General features: G+C 32.7%; 2 protein-coding genes across 2 annotated transcripts; both read left to right on the top strand.

The window, feature by feature from the left end:
• The first annotated feature begins 2,614 nt into the window (after positions 1–2,614).
• Positions 2,615–4,547, top strand: LOC105436120. The gene has a single exon (XM_011660697.2). It carries the CDS (start codon positions 2,880–2,882, stop codon positions 4,197–4,199), a length of 1,320 nt encoding a protein of 439 aa, XP_011658999.1. The 5' UTR covers positions 2,615–2,879; the 3' UTR covers positions 4,200–4,547.
• A 5,756-nt stretch (positions 4,548–10,303) lies between these two features.
• Positions 10,304–21,177, top strand: LOC101209097 (transducin beta-like protein 3). The gene is made up of 14 exons (XM_004135493.3): positions 10,304–10,827; positions 11,199–11,381; positions 12,589–12,735; positions 14,097–14,311; positions 14,643–14,922; positions 15,493–15,627; positions 16,004–16,122; positions 16,744–16,900; positions 17,901–18,147; positions 18,235–18,311; positions 18,730–18,849; positions 19,719–19,849; positions 19,923–20,097; positions 20,428–21,177. Exons 1-14 carry the CDS (start codon positions 10,531–10,533, stop codon positions 20,758–20,760), a joined length of 2,616 nt encoding a protein of 871 aa, XP_004135541.1. The 5' UTR covers positions 10,304–10,530; the 3' UTR covers positions 20,761–21,177.
• Positions 21,178–21,457: the final 280 nt, after the last annotated feature.

Raw genomic sequence — 21,457 nt, 5'->3', positions numbered from 1 at the left:
TGCAATTATCTCTTTTCTCTTCTTTTTTTTTTTAAATAATGTTTCCTCCGTTTTAGAAGATTTTCTTTACTTTATTATATTTTTTGTAAGTGAAAATTGATGATCTATCTATATTGTGATGTCAAGTATAAATCAAATATTAATATATTGGTAATATAATAGAAATTCTAAATGTATATCACATATACCCGACTTATTTTTAGTTTATTATTATTATTTTTTTTGTTTATCAATTTAACTAGAAGACTGTGTACTATTTGGATTAACTTCAGAAAAATGTGTTTTTTTAAATTAAAAAAAAAACTCAGTTTTGTTTAACTTTTTTTATAAAAGTTTTTAAAAATGCATTGCATAATACGTATCATAGAAAGGCAAGTATAATTATGTCTAAATGTAACTTTATTTGACTTTTGTTTTCGCATGTTGTTTTTCGTTATGCTTATTTGGAATCCTATTAGACCCTTCTTAAGAAGTTTATATTTGAATATGATTCAAATTTGGATTAAATCAAATATAAGATATTTAAGTTAGCAATTAATTAATTAAAAATGTAATTAATAGTTTGATCAAATTTTATTTAATATAACAAAAGACTATATTATTAATTTAATATAATTTAATAAGGTTAATTTTCATAAATATAACAAAACACCAAAATATTTATTGCATCTATAACAAGATTAAAAAAAACGCATTATATTTTCCTAAATGGTAGGTTTACCCATTGCAAACGATTTTTCACTTCTTTTTCTTTTTCTTTTTCTTTTTCTTTTTCTTTTTCTTTTTCTTTTTCTTTTTCTTCTTTGCGGTTTATTCAAATCCACTTCATATTGATACTTCTTTTTTCTTCTTATTCCCACTTGTTCTTGTTGGTGAATATTTTATTAATTTCCTCTTCTATAATTTATTCCTCCTTCGTCGTCTCTCATATTCTTTTCTTCATTTGTTCACTTCTTCATGTTCCTACTTGGTAAACAATCTCCGTCATCTCTTGTGTATTTTCTCCTACAAATCTAAACGATCATGTACCAAAATATAAAAGATATTGACGATATTGGTTCAAGATCGTGTATCAAAATATAAACGATATTGACGATATTGGTTAAGGATCGTGCACCAAATATAAAGATCTTGGTATACGATCATTTATATCTTGGTACAATATCATTTAGAATTGGTACACAATCATTTAGATCTTGATATGCGATTATATATCATTTTCTACACGATCGTGTATCATGATCATTTAGGAAAAGAATTATACAAGTGTGTTGCTGGTGTTGATACTACCTACACGATCGTGTGTGATGATCATTTAGAAGAAGGATTACACATGCGATTGACTCAATTAATCGCGTATTGACTGTGACATTTTTTAATTTTTCATTTATGTGCCTATGAACTTTTTTCGTTTTCAAAATTGTTCTATACAATATAAATATTTAGCTAGTTTGTTATATTTTTTAAAAAGCATCAATTTTATAACTAGATATTATTCTTATATTTTATGTACCCTCTCTAAACAAGCACTAGCCAATTAATTTAAACCCTATTACTAAATCGTTAATCATATTGTTTTACTTTTTCTAAAGTGTCCCTTGCAAAAATAGCAAAAAAATTTATGATAATAGAACTCGTATCACTACATTTTCTAAATTGCAAAAAAAGTAATTTAAAAATCGATAAGCATATGATTATCATTTGATAGCCCTCCGATAGTCGTGCGATTACCAAAAGTAAATTTTAATTAATTTCTAATGAAAACCATTTCCATTCCAATAATTTTGTACATCATGCATACATTAGTTCTACTAAACTTAATATAATTAATTTAAAATGTAGTGGGTAAATGAAAAACAACCAATAATATAAAAATTATTTATATTACAGCAAAAATAAAATTAAATATGAATTTACCATACAAATTTGAAATATAGAACAAAACTCAACCATTCTCCACATTACACTTTTATATATACTATACATAAATAATATCATATTTATATTAATTACTCCCTTCTAACATTAACTATAAATATAATTAAAATACTTATATTTAGAGTAGATCTTAGATTAAGTTTAGGAAGGATCCTTACACTAAATTTAAATACACCCATCTATATAAATTAACATGAAAAAAAACATAATAATATTAATGAATATTTTCTCGGATAACGTAGGTTTTGAAAATTAAACCTATTTTTTTAATATCTTACAAGGATTTGTATATATTTTTTTAATACAAATATTGTATGGAGCGAATTTTTTTTTAAAAAAAAACAACATTTTTTAAAGTTATATTTTATAGTTTTTTAAATTGGGGTTTGGTTTTTGAAATCAGTAGTAAAATATTGATAACAAAAATAAAAGTGGGAGTTTATAAAATTTAATTTTAAAAAACACAAATAAAATACAAAAGGTTAACAAAGGAGATCTTATTTTCACACAAAGTAGAAAGTAGAATGGTTATGAGTATTTATGTTGGGTTGTTTTCAAGCGTTATAAAACAAACAAAAGTAGTTTTGATATACGTCAAGATGGATATACATCTTGTGAATATTTGGAGTAATTTTGTTACTTTTTCTTTAATATTGAGATAAATATAAATAGTAGTAACCCCAAAGTGCCAAAATTTGAGATTTGGATACCAAAGGATTCTCCATTTGTAGAGAAAAATCCAAAAAAATTCATTTGTCGTCGATAATTCGAAAAACACAATTTCTTTAACCCTTCTTCTTCTTCTTCTTCTTCATCAACAACAAAATAACACTTCCTCTTCTTCTCCTCGTTTCTTTTGGAATTTCCAACTCCATTTCGCCGTTTCATTGCAATTCCCCTTCGCCGTTTCATTGCACTTTTCCGTTTCTTCTTCCACAGTCATGCCTCTTCTTCCATGGAAGACCACCAGAGCTTCTCGAATCTCCCAAATCGTCGCCGACCTTCACTCGCCGAAGCGCGCCAGTTCGCTTGTTGTCGAGACTGGATTTCCAACCTCTATTGTTGATCTATTCGTCAAGCACCGCGATCGACTGAGGAAGCACTCGGCCAGAAGGAAGTCGAAGAAGAAGAAGAAGATTACGAAGAATGAATTTCACGACTCAATCGCTCAACTGTCTCCTTTGGAACTCGATTCTATTGGCTCTTCAGGCTCTTGCGTACTGCGCGGTAACCTAGAAATTGAGGATTTGGATGAAGCTCGTAAATGTAGCGGTCGTGGATGCGAACCGATCCGGGATCGGACTGAGACGTGTGTTGTCGGTGGCGATGCGGCGTCCGGGAACGGATTCTGTTTGTTTGTGTTGAAGATGTTTGTGGTTGCGGTTTTGGCGTTAAGTGCCAAGAAGCTTGTGGTTGGTATTACTCTGTCTGCTTTTCTACTTTTTCTTCTGGAATTTCTCGGTACACGTATTGTACGCTTCTTCAAACCGTGCATTCATGGCGAGGCTGCTCTGAGATCCTTGATCCAAAAGGTATCGAAGCATCTATGGATTGGAAAAGATGATCCAGTGATTCAAGTCTCAAGAAATTGCGAAGGAGAATCTGTTCCGAAAGTTTCGCTCAATGCTTTTCTAAACGAATCGATTGATTCACCAGAATTAAGTTCCTCAGTCGAAGAAATTCAACTCGTGGAACCGGAGATCGACACCGATGTAACGCCTAAGGGAAATGAAGATGAAAAACGCCGTCTGGATGGAGGGAATCTTGAAGTGTGCGAAAATGGACGTGGAATACGAAGGAAACAAAACAGGAGGATGTTTGACAAACTAGTGCGAAGGAAATCAGGAAGTGAAGCAAACGAGAAAAAGAACAACACAGAGGAATTGATGTTCAGAAGTGGCGGACTGGACAAGGACTCTATTGAAGAACAAGGGAATGAAGCCCTAGAAAAAGACCAAGAACAAGATGGTGAAACCATAAGCATTTGTTGCAAAGATGAACAAGATAGCGGAAAACCTTCAGGTTTCGATGAACAATGGCAGACAATGAAAGTTGCAGAGTCGTCATGTGAAATTCATAAAATCAAAATCAAGAGAGAACAGAGTTTGAGTTATGCATTTCTGTTTCTGATTGTTCTTGTTGGGTTGTTCGGAGGTCGGTTTGTGGCGGTGGTGCTGGCAACCGCAAGCTGCTTCATGATCAAACTGAACGAAATTGCAAGGAGAAAGTCTTTGAATCCGCCATTAAAGATCAGTCAGTAATATTCGTTTCCCCCATTTTTCATCTTTGATACAAATGTTGTGTTTGTTAATCCAAATTAGTTTTAGTTGAAAGTAAAAATTTCCCATGGAAGTTGAAAAAATTCAACTGGGGTTTTTGTACCAAATGCTATAAAATTACACACACAAAGTTTTTGTTACACTTCGTTAGATCAAAATCTGTCTTCGGGTGATACCCTTTTCAGTTAATTGTGTTCTTGAGACTTTTTTGTTGAGATATGATTCAAAGCATATGTTTGATCAACTTCGAGGAGAGATTTTTGTGAAATCGAGTTCGAGCAGATAAATTAAGCACTATGTTTATGTATATTATACACATATTTTTTATTATGTATAAAAGTATCTCCATAATTTAGGTACGTGTCTCCATTGAGTTACTCTTTTGTGATCCTCACTGACCACTCTCAAGTTGTGGCGGTGCAACATACTATATGATCTAAAAGTTTGTGCCTTCGGAACTTGCAAACCATAGTTTTCATTCTTCGCATTAAAATAAATAATCCATTTTGGCTTCTTTTTTTTTTTTTTTTAATATGAGGTTCTCATAAAAAGTTGGACATAATTTCATACTTTTGTTCCTCCCTAAAAAAAAATACTTTGAAAAAGGAAAAAAGATATTTGCCAATTATATATGGGGCAGGGACCAACTCTTTTACTTTCTATAATTTTGAACTTTAGAAAAATATTTAAACTATCTTGAGGAGTAGAAATGACTTTTCTACCATGTTATTGTCATTTCTTATATAAGATAGGAGAAATAAATGAAACTAATATAAAAATGAACAAAAATGTGTCGTAATAAAGTAATAAAGAATGTGAGTGTCTAATTTTAACACGTGCAACACGTAGTGTATAATAAAAATTGTCAACATGATTTAGAAGGGAAAGAATATGACAACTTGATAATAGCTTAACAACTTAAATTGCTACGTGATATTTAGAAAAAAAAAATGAAAAACGTAAGGAGTAAATCATTTTTGAGTATATAAAGAAACCTAAGGCATAAGATTTTTTCTAATAGAACGATGGGGTGTTTGAGCCAAATAATGAGGTAGAGATTCTTCCTAACTTCTAAACTCCTAGGGGTTGGTAGGTTTGGAATTTAAATCTGTTAATGTTAACCCTATGCTACCGGGTGCAAATTTATAAATCATTAAATTTGGGAAGTTTTCTTGTATTTAAAATTGGCCTCTTATGTTTTAATATTGTTAACTTAAAAACATACTAAGAAATATAGAAGATCTATTTTTTTAAAATTTTGAAATAAAAGTGTTTGGTTCACGACTTAGTTATAATTTGGGAAATTTTCAAAAATAGCAAATTTTTCAAAATATTTACAACTTATAACATTGATATGGTGTAGTGATAGGAGACTACCAACAATATAATCTAAAATTTCAAAATTTTGCTATAGCCGGTAAATATTTTAATTTATTTTGCTATTTTAAAAAATGTTACTTATAACTATTTGATTATAAACTCTTTTTAACACATGTCATGTCCCAAATCTAAATTTTAATAATAAGCGCTTAATATATTTGGTAAATGTTCTTGGAGATCAGATTTGACTACACAATAATTTAGATTTGACTACTCAAATCGTTTGACTATTGGTTGGTATATGATTGTTAGATTTGATCTTTTAGATTTTGGTATCCAAATACCAATATCTCAACTTTTTTTTATTTTATATTTGGTACACAATTTTGAACCACCAAAGAATAGTTTGAAGAAAAAAATTGTCGAAGAAGAAGAGAAAAAGACAATAAAAATAAAATTTGTAGAGCGAAAGAATATGAAAGGAAGGGGAAATCTAAAAAAAAAAAAAATTAAAAATGGTAATTACTTTTTTTATTTTGTTACATGGTTGTAAATATTTGGTGTTTTTGTTACATTTATGAAAATTTCTCTATTAATAATTATGTAATATTAATTTACCTACTAATAGTAAAAGTTTAAGTGAAATATTTTATTTTGGTGATACTATGGATACATTCTAGTTTATAATGGTTTCAAAAGTTTTTTATTCAAGCAATTCACGTAGAGATGTGTGAGTGGGGCATTCTATACAAAGAATTTTTATAAGATTAGATCGCAAAATAATTAATCTTTTTGAAAATTAGTTAATTGATATGATTAACATTATTTCACAAGATGATCATATGTTACACAATCTTAATCTCCGAATGGGTTATATGAACTCTTGTTTAATTTGTGTAACTTATTCTTTGATTTGTACGGGTGAGAGTAGCTCGAGTTGCAAACTCAATATGCCTAACATTTTGAAGATTCGAGCGAATAAAGAGCTTCTAAAGATGAAATTCACTATTTCATGGGTTAGAAGAAATTCACTATTTCATGGGTTGAGTTAGGAGATGAGCGATTCACTTAATTACTCCCTATAAGACTTAAGTATGAGATCTATTCAATTACACTGCTCCTAATCATACTTAAGTGGATACAACAAAATAGAGATAAAATTTAAGATAGGATTCATGCAGTGGAATAATAAACTTAGCCCATTAATAAACTGCTTCGATTCATGCAACAAGCATAAGCCAAGAAGATACTACTATTATTAATATGTTATCTTTCTCTCCTAAACTCAGTTTATTAAATGAGCAAAATATTAAAAGCATTAAACATTCAATTTGGATGCTATTGGAATATTAAAATATAATATATAAATAATAAAATCATTAAAATCAAGAAATTAGAAAATCTCCATTATTTTGAAGTAGATTACATGACCACTAAGATTTGGTATCTTCAAGACAGATGACAAATGTAAGATGTGTAGAGGAATGCGACACATGACATGCAATGACACTAAGCATATAATGGATAATGAACATCTATTTTTTATGATATTTAATAATACTTCTCCTTAGATGTGCATTTTATATATGAAATATGCCTCGTTAAAATCTTGCTAAGAAAATAACGTAGGAGAAAAAGTATAGTGAAAGAAAAATAGTACATATTTCATATATAATTACAAAAATAAAATTTATGAGAATTTACTCCCTCTCATGAACATATTATTTGAGATCTTTGGGCCATCGCATTCGAGTGTTGTGCACCAATTATTCAAAGGTTGCGGTAGGTAATGATTTTGTTAAGTTTGCTAGGTTATCATTTGAACAAATTTGTTGTACCGTGATGTCATCATTTTTTTCAAGATATGGTTTGTTCTATCTCCTTTAATATAACCTCGTTTGATTTGAGCTATACATGATGTGTTGTTTTTGTATAGTATTGTTGGAAGAATTTTACTAGAAAACAAGCCACATGCTCCACAAATGTGTTGATTCGTTGATCATAGACATACGCATCTCAATTTGCCTCATGCATTGCAAGAATTTTAGCATGATTTGAGGAAGTGACTATTATTGTTTGTTTCACTAACTGTCATGTTATAATAGTTGTCACACCTTTTTACAAACCACATACGCTCTTGATATGAGAGATGATACGAGGCCAAAAATCTCGTCTCTAGCTATTCGACGACACTTGCCGACCCTATCTTAACTTGAACTACTAAACCTTATACACAATCCTTACCAATTTTCATAATTGAATTGGTGGTCTGTTACTACACACAACAATACTTTACAGAGGCAAATGTATTGCTAAGACATACATGTTCAACACTTACAACTACTGTTGACATATTTACAACATATGGATCCAACCTGTAACTACTAATCCATTAAATGCATGAGAAACTATCAACAAGACTGACACAACAGACTAGTGACAACAAGTCAAGCTTGGGAATCACGATCTCTTCTTGGAAGCGAAAAAACATTTACAAAGGGTGAGCTAAAAAGCCTAACGAGTGACTATTTGAAAACATTAGCTTAGAAATCATGTTTCGAAGATTCACTAAATACGCATTAACTTAAGGAGCTATATAAAACAAATATTTTAAGAGCAACTCAATAAAACTATCATTTATGAATAAAACAATTCTTTCATTTTATACCTTGAAATAAACTCGGTCACGTTAGCTTGACTAATCAATACTATTGTGCCTGATCAATTTGATCATGATATTATCGTGCTAGAATTCGATTAAGATAACATAGTAAAATCGATACTATCTTGCCTGAACTCAATGGTAGATGTCTAAGTGGTTAGCAAACCCTATACCTCTTATACTTTATGCACATTGATCGCATATAACTTGGTGTATAAAATAAACATGGTTTTAAAATCTATTCATAGCTTAAACTTCTTAAAACAAGAAACTCAAATCTCTATCAATAACATTTAGAACTAACTAGTCTTAAAACATGACTTTCAAATCTCGTGTTTAAATAAACACGTGCTTTCTTTAAATTTCTTTTCAGAACTCGTAAGACATGCTTGGTAATAGTTTATAAATCATGCTTACATAAACTATTAAAGTTGTTTGAATGTGATTCAAATTTTAAATATATATATATATATATATATATATACATATACATACTACCGTTCAATAACTAAATTGTTGAAAATTTGAAAGTATATATATTAAGAGTATGTTTGGAATGACTCAGAAAAAAAAATCCCAAAAAATTCATTTTCATTTTCTTTCTTCTAAAAACTCTTAAAATGGATAAAAAGGAAAAACACACGTGTTTGGTAACTTTTTTCCATAAGTGTTTTTGGGTAAAATTTGTTTAATTTGTTATATACTAAAAGTTTTTTAAAGAATTTAAATTATAACAAAAAAGTTTGTCTGTATTGATTTGGATATGAGTTTAGTAGTGATGATTGAGGATGGTTATTGGGAGTAGTCACTACCAAATGATAATTAGATGTCAACTATAAAGATAGTTGGAAGTTAATCGACAACGATCGCTGAAAAACGGTTGTTGACAATTGGCCAATGGCGGTTGAGGAAAACAATAGATGAAAGTTGATCCACAACGATTATACAAAATCTATCGAAGAACGTAAGTCGATAATGGTCATCGAAAAACGATAGGCAACATACCTGAAAAATGATTGAAGAAAGTTAGCTCACCATGGTTACTGAACAACAGTTGACAGTGGTCACAAAGAATGACAAAGGTTAATTAGATTAACCATTAAACACTCAAATTCATTTTTTAGAACTTGGTTTTAAAGTGTTTATCCTAAACCACATTATTTTATAAACTCACATTTTTTTCCTTCCAAACAACTTGTTTTTTATTTTAGTCGCTTGGAATGCAATTCAAACACACCCTAAATAGTTACAAATTGAAATCCAAAGACACAATTATTAGTTTAATGAAAGTTTTGAGACAAAAAAGTGTATTTTAACCTAAAAAGTAAAGAGAATGTAAAATAATACCATACTAGTTTAAATAGGGACTCAACCAAGTACTTCAAAATAAAATATAGTATTTTGTATCTAGAGACCAGATAAAAACTAAGGTCATGTTTATCAATCCGTAGTAGAAATTAGTGTAAACATAATGAAATTATATTGGTCAATCAATTGTAATGGAACATAATTATATAGGGGAGCACATGGTAGGCCGAAAAACCTATATTGGTTGAACCGAAGTCAGTTGGTCGGAGTGAGGTGCAGTGTGTCATGAAAATGCTTGTCCAGGGCATTGTTTGCCTGTGGCCACATGCTTAAAAATCTTTGCACCTAGACGATTGCTTTCATTTTGATGTTGCTGACCTTGCAAGTGGCATTTCACACTTTTCATATGCAAACATGTCAAACCTAAAAATGTTCAACCTGGCGTCCTCTTTCCAATCCAAACTTCTAGTTTTCAATGCTTTTCTTTGTCTCTTACATTTTCTATAAAACCATTTTTTCTAAAAATGTGAAGAGATGCTACATAATATTGTGGCACGCCTTTCATATTTAGTATGATTGATTTGTTCACTAGTTAGACCAAGTACCACACAATTGCTCGTCATGTGTTTGAAAGTTTGCGACAGTGACACGTTGTCGTTAGAAGTCGGTTTGAGTAAAAGAACAAACCTGACCTATATAAATAAATTATATATATATATAATGTTTATACAAATAAAATATAAACATATAAATAAAATAATAAAAGTAAAAAATATATAAACAAAATTTTAGGGCGTTCTTTCGTTTCTCACTTCGTTCGCTCCTCTCCACTCTTCGGAAACAGAAAGGCTTGCGGCTCCACCACCGGTTCTCCACGACGGCCGACGCGACACGCCACGGCTCCATTTCCGTCTCCGACTGTCTTCTTCTTTCTCTCCACATCAAGTCTGCCTCATTCTCCACAGTCCAACTTCACACCGTCTCCGACTTTCTCTCCAAAATTTGGTCCCTCCACAAACACCTATGGCGACATCCTTTAAGAACAACTACCGTTGTGTTCCATTCCTTCAACAATTCTACGAAGGCGGGGCTTTCGTAGTATCATCAGACGCTTCTTTCATCGCCTGTGCTTGTGGCGACTCGATAAAGATAGTCGATTCAGAAACTGCAGCCATTCGGTCCACTGTAGAAGGTGGTGAGTCTGAGGTGTTCACCGCTCTGGCACTTAGTCCCAATGATAAATTGCTCTTTTCTGCGGGTCACAGTAGGCAGATTCGAGTGTGGGACCTCTCCACTTTGAAGTGTGTTCGGTCTTGGAAGGTAAGGGCGTGTTTTTAATTTCATTATTGAGGAAGAGTGTTTGTTCAGTTCTTGTAGTTTAACTAATGAGCTTTATAATGAACGAGCTGAGTTGGTAATTTGGTTCTGGGGGAACCTCAATTTTCTGGAATTGATTATAAAGGCTGTAACTTTAGAATTACAACTTTAAGTGGCTCTTCAGAGTTGATGTCCGACTTATGGGAATTTTTGTGAGAACTATCGAAATGACTTGTTTTTCGAAGTTGCAAAAATTGCCTTTTATAGTCTATGAATGTTTCGGTATAACTGATTGAACATATTGTTAGTAGAGAGTAGCTAAAGTTTTTCACTTAATTATTTGTTTTCTTGTTTTCTCTTTTGGCTTTAAGTAGGGGCATGATGGTCCTGTGATGGGTATGGCATGTCATTTATCTGGGGGATTGTTAGCAACGGCTGGAGCTGATAGGAAAGTCCTTGTTTGGGATGTTGATGGTGGCTTCTGTACACATTACTTCACTGGTCACAAAGGGGTTGTCTCTAGCATACTATTCCATCCTGATCCTAACAAACAATTGGTGAGTATCAGAATGAAAACATTTTATTTTGACTTTCGTTATTTGAATTTGATGCACTGTAAAGGGAACTATTATTAATATTCTCACCGCTTGTCATTCCCTTTTACATGATGTTACTTGAAAAAAGTATGTTTGCTGGGTGATGTTTTCCACGAAAGTTGTTTGTGGTTAGATACTTGGTTATTAGGAAAGCCATGTGAACCATAGTTTCACTCAAGAGTGAGTGAACAAGTGGCATCTCATCACGGAAGAGGAATGGATGTATATGCCACAACTCTCTGTCTCTGTTTCCATAAGCTACCGCATATATTAAGTTAAAATAAAAAGCAAGCATATATTAAATTGTTTCAATCATACATACATACATACGAACATTAATTTATTTTGGAGCAGTTAAATGCATACACTATACTTTAATTTTTTTTGTAATTTTATAACCCACAAAATTAACTTTCATTTAATTAATTTAAATTAATTAACTTTAATAATATTTAAAATAAAATAATAAAAAATGCATGAGAATAGCTTATTCCTATGCCTAAATTACAAAACCTTGTACCAAACAAGGGCATGTTTGTCCCATACTAATTCCCTCCCTTATTCCCATCCCAATTCTCTCAATCCAAATGGTCCCTAAATGGCTTGGCTGTCCCACCCCAATAGCTGGCTTTTGAGGTGTGGTTCTCCAAGATGCTTAAGTACCTACAATGGCATAAGAGCCAGTTGTTGACGTTTCAGAGTGGAATTGACAGACGGTTTTTGACCAGGTGTGGCCAAGTGAAGTACCGCCAGAGTAGCCACCTGGAAAAACGGGTTGCTAATACTAAGGGAAATGCCGTCTCATGGTTATTCCTTTCTGGCGTTCAAAATTGATTCCAAAGTTTATTGCATTTATTCCTCAATTTTATCTCTTTTTGCTGCCATTTTTTTTTTATCACATATAGGACTGAACAGTTTGTTAAAAATCTTAAATTTTATAGTTGTGTAATGATGGTATGTAGTCTGTGTCCGCCTTCATAAAATTCTTTTTATCTTTGAGAATGACTTAAAAATGCTGTATATGTAGTATCATTTATGGGTGTTTCCTTCAAATTGTTGGAGATCATCTTATCAAAAGATGGCATAGTAATTGATTAAATGCCTCTTATTTTCAATTTCTTCTTGCTTGTATCTTTTGCAATTACTGAGATTGGCCTTTGTATTTTAGCTTTTCTCTGGAAGTGAGGATGGGAATGTCCGAGCTTGGGATCTAATGTCTAAGAAGTGCGTTGCTACACTTGGTCATGAGTCAACGGTTACTTCAATTGATATATCTGAAGATGGTTGGACCTTGCTGACTGCTGGAAGAGATAAGGCAAGGCTCAATTTCTTCTCTCTTTCTTCACTCTTCTTTTTTCAATTTTTAGTTCCCAAATTTTTTTGCCTTTCTGGAGTATACCATTTACTGTGCAGATCAGCCACATGTACATGTTTCTTATGGTGTTTTTTTTTTCCCCTTTTCAAGTGTTTTTTTCTTCTTTTTTATGTGTGGTTGCATTTTTATTCTTATTGGTTCTGCAACCAGTACTCACTAATTCTACTTTGTAACACCAATGCTACAAAAATGAGAAGTAAACTGATTGGCTTAAAAGAATTCTGTAAATGTTCATTGAGTTGGCCTGCTACTAAGATTACCAGACTAACCAGGTTTTTAATTCTGTGAAAAGGTCTCATAGTTGAATATTGATGTGCTAGTGTATGGTTGAAAGTTGTTATTTTTGATCTGCCAAACCTGAGTCTAGAAAGTTGGACATGCAAGCATAATTCTCTTTGAAAGATGATGAACAACCAATGGGCAGACATAAATTAGAGCTTGCATTTACTATATTGCTACTTGGGGGATGATGGACCTGGACCACCTCACCGTCCCTTGTGCAGACTCAACTTTATCCATTCCTAAAAAAACAGAATATCAGCTTTGAAGTATTGAATAAGAATTGCGATGTTGGTGGTCAATTGTAGGGTGACCCTCTCAAGTATTTGATCATCTTAGTGCACATTCTATTTGTTTTGGAAGTGGTTTGAAGAAAACAAAATGCAGAACAACTTTTGTTGAGAAAAAAGTGAAAGAACAGACAGACACACAAAAACCAAGCTCACAAAAAAAGAGGGGGGAGGGCTCCCTCTACATTTTATGGAGAAATTGTTTGGGCAATCTTGTGATAAACTTGGACGAATAGAAGCAGTAGAATTTGAAAGCATTTTAGGTTGACAACCCATGTCTTCCTATGTAATTATTATTTCTATGAAACCAACATTTCATTGATGAACGAAGAGTACATCACTTGAAGTTGGCCTCATGCTCGTCGGGTGCCAATGAAAAAGGTGAAGTAGGTCTAAACTATGGTAGAATGTCATGTTCTATGGGTTACAACTACGTACAGTAGGGTTAGGGATTAGTTGGTTGTCTTGTAAGATTGATTGAGATACGTGTAACATGGTCATGGTCTAGAATTAATACAGAAATTATGAATAATGAGTACGAAAGGGAGGATTATACTTGTCAGTTTAGCTATGGTTAATTTAATATTTATTCACTGGGAATTTATAAATTGCTAATTTGAAACTTTTCTCGAGATGACTGCTTACTGAGTGGTAATTATTTTCTAACATATTGGTTGTTGACTTGCCAAATTCCTGGAAATGAGCTGACGAACAATTACATAGTGATTTCAGGTTGTGCATGTGTGGAATCTGCATAATTATACCTGCAAGAAGACTGTACTAACATATGAAGTCCTTGAAGCTGTTCTTGTGATTCATTCTAGTTCAGATTTTGCTTCATGTGTTGGTTCTTTCAGTAAAAAACGAGAGGAAACTAGCGCGTCCTCAGAAATTTACTTTATCACAGTTGGGGAACGTGGGGTTGTCCGTTTATGGAGTTCCGAGAGGTATAGTTCAAATACCATATTATTTGTTTTTCTGTGCATTCGCTGCTTGTTTGTTATTTCATTTTATTACCATATTTATGAAGAAACAGTTGTAATGACAAGAGATGTACAAGTTGGGGAGTAATAAATGATCACTCCCTTTCATATGCCTTAATATAATAGATAAATCAGAAAGAAAAATAGTGAATTGTGTGTTTACTGCTTACGTTGTTTTGTTTTTGCCTATTGTATGCCACTTGATATTGCCTAGTATGCTGTGTGTCGTAAATCTTTATTGACACATTGTCCCCCTGTATTATGAATGTTTTTACATCTTAAACTACATTTTCAGTGCAGTTTGCTTGTTTGAGCAAAAGTCCTCGGATGTTTCTACCAAGATGGATGAAGGGAATAGGGGGTTCACTGCTGCTGTTTTGTTACCTTCGAATCGAGGATTGCTTTGTGTGACGGCTGATCAGCAGTTCATTTTCTATTCTCCAGTGAAAACTTTGAAAGATGAAATGAGTTTGATCATCAGCAGAAGGCTGATAGGTTATAACGAAGAGATTGTTGACATGAAGTTCTTAGGCGACGATGAACAATTTCTTGCTGTTGCTACCAATGTTGAACATGTAAATTGCTCTTCCTTCATAATCTATACTGTTTTCTAACTTATTGATCTCTGAGAATCTAAAATTTAAAAATGTTTTGGATGTGCCCAACTGAGCAAAGGGTGCACTCAACTTTTATATGACAGTTTGTGTGGTACTAGGTGAGCTATGTTTAACGGGTGCTCACCTGGTGACTTATCTATGGACAAATATCCAGCACTAGGCTTGTACATGATGGATTTTCCTTCTGTTTGATGTAACTAAATAGGCGAAATAGTCCACCTAAATACTAACGAAAAGCTGTTAAAGTTGTTACAACTAAGCAGTTACACAACTGTAAAATTCTAGTATAAATAAACATCTTCACCATATTGGGAATATAAGAGAAATTTTCAAAAAGACATACTTTGGTTTTACACCACTGTTGGATGACCGTACTGTTTCAATAGCTGTCTGCAGCTACCCTGTTTTGTGAATAACCTCTCCTGCTATCATTACATTTAGACATTGGACTACTTTTTCTCTTTGTTTAAATTGATATTCTGTGTGGACATCTTGATAATTAAATGTATAAAATTTGGATGTTTACAGATCAGAGTTTACGATATTGCTTCCATGTCATGCTCATACATATTGGCTGGTCATACGGAGATAGTTCTTTGTCTTGACTCCTGTGTATCAAGCTCCGGATGCACGCTTATTGTAACTGGAAGTAAAGACAACAATGTAAGTCGTCCATTCCCTCCCTTCCTCTCTTTGACAAAGTTGATTTTTTATCCTTTTTCTTTTCTCAAGTGTTATAAAAAAGCCCTTTCAGACAAAGTTACTTTTTGATAAGAAATCTGTTTAATGTTTATTATAAAGAAAATAAAAATCTTTATTTTCTCTTCATGTAAGGTTTTTTTTTGGTTAATATATATCTATATATTTATTTATGGTCATTTCATTTTTTTCTTGCTGTGATTAAGTAGTCCTGAATCTGAATTTTTCCCATGAGCATGATATGTTGGCACATTATATTAGCTGGTCAAATACTTTCTATTTTATGGTTGGTAACTTAACAAAATGTCTACTTCCATCTCATATACATCTTTCTGTATAGGTTAGATTGTGGGACGTAGAAAGCAAAACATGTATCGGTGTTGGCGTAGGTCACATGGGAGCAGTTGGAGCGGTTGCATTTTCAAAAAAGCGGCGGGACTTCTTTGTTAGTGGCAGTAGGTAGGAGGGTTTGATTCTATATTCAGACTATTTTCATCTACTTTTGTGTTTTGTATGTGGAGGTATTGACTAGCAATTTTTAATCAACAATAGTACATAAAGATCACTTAGGTTGAGATTTCTCTTACGAATGACATGATGATTGATTCATTGGTTTGCCATATCCATGCACTTTTTTGTACCCCCAAGGGGTGGATAATTACTTTGTCATGGTTTGTCTTTAATCCCTAGAACACGATAAACCTTGATTATTGACAATCTTATTATTCGAATCTAAGCCCTTGATTGAGGACTCTCAGGTTCTGTGCTTCTGCTCAGGTTCTGTGCTTCTGCTTAGAATCTGTCTTAGGCATCTGTTTTGCGTACTTTTATTTTTTTTAGCTAGTAAACTGATTCTTGACAAACAAATAAGATGAAACTATGTGTAGAAGAAATGATTCTCATGTTTTCTGCATTTATATTTAACTATTTTGTTATTTGGTCCAATGTGTTGCTTTAGTTTTGCCATCAATGTTATGGCTATCTTTTTCACATAGTGCTTTATAAAATGCATATACACATTTTTTGTGTGTTTTTGTTGTTACTTAGTGACATATTAATTTATATCATTGTCTTGTTTAGTGATCGTACTCTTAAGGTGTGGAGTTTTGATGGACTTGCTGAGGATGAAAGCAGGCCTGTTAATTTGAAAGCTAAAGCCATTGTAGCTGCCCATGACAAGGATATCAATTCCATAGCAGTTGCACCAAATGACAGTTTAGTTTGTAGTGGTTCTCAGGTTAGTAATTTGTAATTAATTAATATTTTGGCCCACTTCCAAATAACTTTCTTGCTTCCAGCAGGGTTAAAAATACAACAGTGCCTGACATTTGCCTTTTAAATTAAATTAACAGAAGGCCCTACAATGTAAAAGTCTTTTTAATTAACAGAAGGCCCTACAATGTAAAAGTAGTCCCTGATATTTTATTTTTCCTCTCTGTTGATTTTCTTATGCATAAATAACTATAGTTATATTAGACGGGATTCTTGTAATTTAGTGATCTGAGTATCTGTTTTCTTGGTCTTCATGGTTTTTGATATATTTCTGCAAACTTAGGCATACAAGAGTTTTGTCCTCAATTAAGAGATGAGGTGATCTTATTCCTACCCTATATGTTTTGGAACTCAAAAACTCTGATATGTCAATCCTGTTTTACATATCTATGCTAAACTGTATGGTCTCTAATTTGGAATTTCCATTGATTATTTTTTGTTCGCTGATAATTTTTGCCAATAATAATTGTCTATTCCCGATTAACATCTTTAAGACAAGATGTAAAGCATTTTTAATTCACAGAAAGCTGGCTGTGCTCTCAGTGAAGAATTGAACGAATACTTAATTTTTGAATACCATTATCGAACTGAATTATTATGCTTAAAATAGCTCTCTAAAATTTAATTCTGACCTATAACTACTAATAATGGAGTGTAGCTCCTTTCGGTGGTTTGATGATAAGCCTTCATTTTGGGTACCCGAAATGTGCAATAAGCTATTAATTTTCACCAAGTTCCACTGAAATCAAGTAATGACAACTTCTTATAAAATAATTAGGCTCTTTTAACTCAGATTGGGCCTGTGTTCTAAATATTAACTTGTCACTTTTTGTATTACTTTTGTCACTTCCTTTTGAAGGATTCCGACTTATTTTGTTGTTCATTTTTGGATTCTGACTTATTTAGTTGTTCATTTTTGGATTCTGACTTATCTTGTTGTTCATTTTTGGATTCTTCATTGTTAGGACCGAACGGCTTGTGTTTGGAGGCTTCCTGATCTGGTATCTGTAGTTGTGCTTAGAGGACATAAAAGGGGGATTTGGTCTGTAGAGTTTTCTCCAGTTGACCAATGTGTAGTCACTGCTTCTGGTGATAAAACTATTAAGATATGGGCAATATCAGATGGTTCCTGCTTGAAAACATTTGAAGGTCATATGTCAAGCGTGTTGAGGGCGTCTTTTCTTACTCGTGGTACCCAACTTGTATCTTGCGGTATTGATCCTCACCACTATTTGAGTTTTTGGCAGTTATCACAAGTATACTAAGTTAGATATGACAACCAAGTAATCGTCTTTTCAGGTGCTGATGGATCAGTCATGCTATTTACAGTAAAAACAGAGGAGCGGATTGCTGTCTATGATCAGCATGAAGACAAGGCGAGCACAATTGACTCTTATTTTTTTTATTATTGCTACTATTTCTTTTGTTCTTATTGTGATCAGTTATGCTTTTTTGTGCCTGCTCCAGCAGGCACTGAGTGGGTAATAGATAGTTCAACTAATATTTGGAGGCAAGGTTTTTCTCTTAATCTAAATTGAGTCGCTTGATGAGAGGTTTTAGACTGGAAACAAGATGTCTCATTATCTAGTTTGGAGGCTAGTCTTTTTGTTATTGAATATTTGTCATTGTACGTTGGCACATTTCTAGTTTTTGGTGGGTTGAATTCCTTGTCAATCTCTTCTATCTTTCTGTTTTCTTCTAATGAATGAAAACAATGTAGTTTCAATGCAATATTACTATTCTAAAAAAATTAGGCGAAGAAAGTTTTGTCAATGACAACATTTTAGCGTGTAGGTATGGGCATTAGCTGTGGGAAAGAAGACAGAAATGCTTGCTACAGGTGGAAGTGATGGTGCTGTCAATCTCTGGTATGATTCTACGGCACTTGATAAGGAGGAAGCTTTGCGCAAAGAGGTTAGATGGATATATCATTATCTTTTCAGTTCTGTATTTTTGTTTATGATATTTCATGGATGTTGAACTAATAGAAATTAACGATTTATGATGGTTTGATCTTGGACAAATGGACCTTTTTTGCAAATCTGTGGTGCTATGTAGATATTTTATTTTTAATCTATCTTTTTTTTAAAAATGATCTAATTTTATTTTCTAAAAGACAGAAGAAGACATACCTCGGATATTTGATTTTATTTTTAAACCTTTTAATATCATTTTTATATTATTTTTTAAAAATATGTTTGATAACTGTGAAATTTAATTTAAAAAAAGCAATAAAAAGGGCTGCTGGTCATTGTTTTGTCTTCAAACGACTTCTTCAAGGTTTCTCCTATTTGTCAGCTGCTCAGTATTGTTCAACATAGTTGGTTGTTTTAACGGCTTCGATAAAACCTTTTCCATCAATTTAATCAATATACCTGTAAATGCGTAATTGTTTTAAATGATAAAGCTGCTAAAAATATTTATGAACTAGGAAATTATCATTGTCCACTAGTGATAGATGTCTATTGTTTTTTTTATATCCACGAGAGTTTGAGCTTAGCTTACGTGCACCTCAACTAATCTCACGTGACAACTTGAAAAAAAAACTAAATACAAAACATTTTCCAATTGTTATGAAATAGCACGGTTGGATAATTGCAAAAGAATTGGGACCGCCGAGAAGCTAAAATATGAATTTAATATGCAGATAAGGGGTTAAAAGATTGGGTATTCATTGTTAAATACATTTTATTATTGAGAAGTAAGCCTTGGAATTGCACAGTAGAGCTTGGAAGTCCTTATTATGTGTACGTTAGTTGACATGTAGTCAATGATTCATGCAGGAAGAAGGTGTTCTGAAAGGTCAGGAACTAGAAAATGCTGTTTCTGACGCTGACTACACCAAAGCTATTCAAATTGCCTTTGAACTCCGTAGGCCACATAGGCTCTATGTATTATTTTCTGAACTTTGCAGGTTAGCAGTGTTTCTCGTTTTGTTTTCTATGTGTACCTCATTGGGTATATACTTAAATTTGTTCTCTCCACAGCAAGAATGACTCTGAGAATCATGTTGGAAAGTCCCTCAGTGCTCTTGGGAAGGAGGAGTTTCGTTTATTGTTTGAATATCTTAGAGAATGGAATACAAAGCCTAAACTTTGCCACGTTGCACAATTTGTGCTTTTCAGAGCTTTCAGCATCCTTCCTCCAACAGAGATCTCTGAGGTGTGTCTTCTATCTTTTCAAGTTTAGTATGGAAGACATCTACATTTCAGACTACATGATTCATCCGTTGTGTTTTGTTCTTTAAAAAAGGAAACAAAACTTTGCATTATTAAAATGAAAAGAGACTAATACGTAAAAGAAGAGTACAAGCAAGCTGAACTAAATTAATTCTCCTTTTATTTGTTGTGGTTCCCCTTTAGAATGAAATATGTTAATTTAAAAGATAAAAAGATAAAAATAATTTGATATTTGAATGTAGATCAGTGGATGTTAACTATCTATTTCATGTTTGTAGAATACTCTTATCATATATTTACATAATTCTTTCAGGTCAAAGGTATTGGGGAATTACTTGAAGGTCTAATCCCATATTCCCAGAGGCATTTTAGCCGGATAGACAGACTTGTAAGAAGCTCATTTTTGTTGGACTACACACTGACTGGAATGTCAGTCATTCAACCAGAGAATGATGCTAATGACAAGCCCCCAGTTGACATCGTTATGAAGACTAAAACAACAGATATAAAGCTTTTGGACGAACATAGGGAGCCGGAAAATAACACTCTCTCTAAGAAACGTAAATCCAGATCAAAAACTAGCTCAAAAAAGAAAGCCAAGGGTGTGGCCTACACTGAAGTTGCAGCTGTACCATTAGCGTCATAAAATAAGAGGTATTTGCTCGGTTTCTCTATGCATTATTTTGCTCATACTATCAGTAGTAGTGCCAAGAAGTTCTGAGAAGCTGAATCTGTATGAAAAAAATAACCAATCAGCAAATCACATCGTCATATTTTCCCAAGTCTTCAGCAGATTGGCTCTACAACTTCGGCCCCAATTTTGGTAACAAAATTTTGCTCATTAATTAATTGTAAGCTTGTGTAAAATCGTCATAAGCATTGGTATGGTTGAGACTTGAGTAAACATTGTTCATACATGTTAATCTGAAATGTCATGGAACAACTGAGAAAAATTTTTGCCCGTAGAATATTAGTTTGGATGTAATCATAACATCATATGACCAGCCCTATACTGGAGAAAGTTCAAGGATAACTGCTTTTCGATCATCATATTTTTGTGGCATCTCAGTGTATTTCAACATCAAGTATTCATGATAACTAATTGTTACTATTAGTATCAATTAATATAAATTGTAATTTTGTAATATTTTTGAAGGTAACACTATTATAAGATATTGTAATTTTATTATAAATTTAATATGTATCAATAGTGCAGAATAATAGTTATTGATTATAACGAGTAGGAAAATCGACATACTTTAGGGCTTACCTTCAGTGGAGGAAATGATAAGAGTTTGTATTGATGATGTGTTGTAAAAATGAGAGACAACGGGAACACAACT

The sequence above is a fragment of the Cucumis sativus genome, chromosome 1 (genome assembly GCF_000004075.3).
Source record: "Cucumis sativus cultivar 9930 chromosome 1, Cucumber_9930_V3, whole genome shotgun sequence".
In the NCBI taxonomy this organism is placed as follows: domain Eukaryota; kingdom Viridiplantae; phylum Streptophyta; class Magnoliopsida; order Cucurbitales; family Cucurbitaceae; genus Cucumis; species Cucumis sativus.
The sequence above is the reverse complement of the archived record's forward strand: the minus strand, read 5'-3'. Positions and strand labels throughout refer to the sequence as shown.

Excerpts from the sequence above, each read along its gene's own strand:
- LOC101209097 (XM_004135493.3), top strand. The coding sequence starts at position 10,531 with ATGGCGACATCCTTTAAGAACAACTACCGTTGTGTTCCATTCCTTCAA. Across the intron at positions 18,312-18,729 it reads ATGATCAGCATGAAGACAAG|GTATGGGCATTAGCTGTGGG; the intron begins GCGAGCACAATT and ends TTTAGCGTGTAG. Across the intron at positions 20,098-20,427 it reads CTCCAACAGAGATCTCTGAG|GTCAAAGGTATTGGGGAATT; the intron begins GTGTGTCTTCTA and ends TAATTCTTTCAG.
- LOC105436120 (XM_011660697.2), top strand. The coding sequence starts at position 2,880 with ATGCCTCTTCTTCCATGGAAGACCACCAGAGCTTCTCGAATCTCCCAA.